This window comes from Octopus bimaculoides, chromosome 9, assembly GCF_001194135.2.
Source record: "Octopus bimaculoides isolate UCB-OBI-ISO-001 chromosome 9, ASM119413v2, whole genome shotgun sequence".
NCBI classification, from domain to species: Eukaryota; Metazoa; Mollusca; class Cephalopoda; order Octopoda; family Octopodidae; genus Octopus; species Octopus bimaculoides.
The window spans coordinates 17,553,578-17,556,835 of record NC_068989.1 but is presented as its reverse complement, the minus strand read 5'-3'; the positions used below and the strand labels follow the sequence as shown (position 1 = coordinate 17,556,835).

Here is a 3,258-nt window from a genome sequence, read left to right as displayed (position 1 = left end):
TCTTGTCATAAATTAATGTAAAGCTAAAATACTATCAAACATAATTTCAATACATTTAACTATTTTAAAACTTATAATAACTTTAATATTCAGATATTCGAAATTTAGATTTTTCTTCATGAATTTCTTATACAGTTCTAAAATTTCGAAAAATTCCTGATGTTCTCGAAACCAGGCTGCTTAGTCGGTCATTACCTTCTTCCAGCCTCTGAAAACGACTAATTCAAATCGCTTTTGTTTATTGCACGTATAAACCTTTCATTTGAATATTGCTGGAAAAATTTGCCTCCATTGAACTTTAAAATTGTCTTGCTGCTTTGAATAAGAATAGAACTCATAAATGCAATAAACAGATATACCAAGTTAATTGTATTAAAGGAACTAACGGAAATATATCAGGGAAGCATTCCGCATGCTAAAACAAATACCAGCGGTAGACTTGCAGCTATTGGAGTTCTCTCCCTTACTATTTAAAAATTTTTTTTTTTTATTTTAGATATTAGTGGAGGAAATTTTGCTTCTTAATCCAAGATTAATCTTAGTTAAAAACGTTTCCCAGTTTTGAGACTTACTAGGTTTATGACCGTTTTCATCTCATGAAACCATCACCTAAACTTCGTTTACTGGGTAATATGAGTGCATGTAATTTTATGTTAGTAGTGTGTTATGTGTTTGTGTGTGTACGTACGTATGTGTGTATAAATGAAACTAATATGACTTTTGATTTATATTATTCTTTTGCAGTACCAGTCCACCAGCCAAATAAGTACAGTACCTTTAATTTATTGCTAAATTTCAGCATTTTCCCTATTTGATTTGCGGAGATAATTAACATTTATTCTGATCATTTCATCTGGCGGTTTTCAAACTGACCACCCGCACCTTAATGATTATGCGTTCACATGAGTAAAGTTTTTGGTAAATTTCGCTCCTTTTACCCGCACGATATTCACTAAGGAAAAAAATAACTCGGATTGTTTTACGTGTAATCAAGTACCCTGACCTCCTAATATACTGCAAACTCCTTATTTTTGTTCGGAAAAAGGGTGGGGAAACCGGACACTTCCCTCCATATCCCGGAATCATTGGATTTTTTTTTTTCGCTGAATGAATTCCAGTGACCTCTTAATGTGCTACAAAACCCTTTTTAGGTCCGGAAAACGAGATGGGGTTAGATGGAAGCCTATTTCTTTCTTCACCAATCATTTTAGATAATATTTTGCAGAAATACGTTTTCGAGAGAGTGTGAACTACATTGATTGTTGAAATGAATAAGTGAAACTGTAGAGGTTATAGAAGTTAGTGGTAATGAAGTGTGCGGAGAGATAACGAACGATAAATTCATCTAAAAAAAAAAACGTTAGAGTTTTTGCTTGTATGTGTGAATCGAAGTAAAAGTGTAATATTAAAACAAAATTATCTTTTTTCCTACCCCCTTTTTTCCGAACAAACATAAGGAATTTGCAGCATATTAGGAGGTCAGGGTACTTGATTCCACGCAAAAAACCTGAGTTTTTTTCTTAGTGAAAATCGTGTGGGTGAAAAGATCAATGGGGGTGGGAGTGCGTGGAGGGTCTGAAATTCCCGAGGCTTCCACCTCACGCCACCCCGTTTTCCGGACCCCAAAAAGGGTTTTGTAGGATATTAGGAGGTCACCGGAATTCATTCAACAGAAAAAAGAAATTCCAATGATTCCGATATATGGGGGGGGGGAGGTTGTCCGGTCCCCCACTCCTTTTTGTCTGAACAAAAATAAAGGGTTTGCAGCATATTAGGAGGTTAGGGTACTAAATTCCATGCAAAAAAAATTCCGACTTTTTTCCTTTTTCTTAGTTAAAATCGTGCGGGTGAAAGAATTAAATAATACCAATTTTTTAATGTCGTGATAAGAATAGGAAAAAACTGCCCTGCCAATAACCATTTAGAGCACCGTTTTCACCTGCCTGAGAATTGAGAAAATAGAGTGTCATTAGTTCAATGAATTTAAATGATTTTAGGTTAGTACCTTCAAGCTGGGCATTCAACAAACAGATGATTCTCTTGAGGTAAATCTATTAAGAGGAAAAATTCAAACAGATGAGATAATGAAGCATACTGAACAAAGATGTAAATACATTCGAGTTGATGTATGGTATGGCAAAACGAATAAAACAGAGCGGTAGGGGATTAATAATAGATTTCAACATATTTCAAATAACCTACATTCTGCTTATGCCTAAACACTGCTTAATGCTAAAAATTTATTTACCTCGATTGGGTGATCTGCTAGGGCAAATCAGTCGTGTTGACTGGATTATACATAGAACTATGGCTTTATACGTTCGTGCAGTGTTGCCTCTCTAAGGTACATCTCACCAACAAGAGCCAAGAAGCTTGAAACATTAGTGTCTTGGATTCCTACTAGATAATGACACTGAATGAACCGGGTATTTTCACGTGTTTTTACCATAAGAAAGATATGTTCTTCACGGTAACAGCAGTGTATTTGCCTTTTAGCAGTTGAAATATGTCACTACCTATTTATACCTAAACACTACTTAGTGCTAACACTCTGATAATAAATCTGCTGATTAGATTAAAAGATTCTTGTTGAGTGTAATCATTTTACAATGGGGTCATGTGGGGAGGGGGGTTAAATATGAAAGAAATATAACGTTCTGACCAACTATTCTGATACTGACAGCTAGTATGTTTTGGTTAAAAGGTTTCACTATCAAAATACTGTTCACAAAAATTATAAAGTTAATAATTTTTTTTTAAACACAGAGGCAGAAAAGAAAAATATATATTCATTTTGAAATTTCCCAAGTCATTTCAATGAATATGCAAATATATTTTAGTCACTGACTAAGATGGCTTAACTCTTCCTCCTGTTTTATCTTCATCAGTCGTTCTCAACCAGACTCCATATAACCCTTGAGAGTCCATATATGATTCTGTTGTTAAAATTTATGTGCAATAAATCAGTTATATTTCTACAATGCCCAAAATATCTTAACAATCATTTTATATAATTTCTAATATCATTTAATGATAATAATATAATAGGATTTTTTAAACATCAAATGTTTGTCAGGGTCCACCTGAATGAAATAGGAATCTAGAAGGTCCATAGACGGAGATTAGTTGAGAAACACTAATTTAAATGAATTGAGATGACGAGTTGACGAAGATGATTTTATTTGGTTTATTTTTGTGGTGTTTATACTCATTTCAGTGTATGGAACTTACACAGCCATTATGCATTATTTTCTGATT

The 3,258-nt window shown here is 33.8% G+C and overlaps 1 protein-coding gene across 1 annotated transcript in view; it reads left to right on the top strand.

The window, feature by feature from the left end:
* The window catches only part of LOC128248672 (fibropellin-1-like), a 3,404-nt gene extending 2,879 nt beyond the window's left edge, over positions 1-525 (top strand). The window contains exon 3 of the mRNA XM_052970326.1: positions 497-525. Coding sequence (XP_052826286.1) covers positions 497-525 — 29 coding nt within the window. The remainder of the gene's footprint in view (positions 1-496) is intronic.
* The last annotated feature ends 2,733 nt before the right edge of the window (positions 526-3,258 follow it).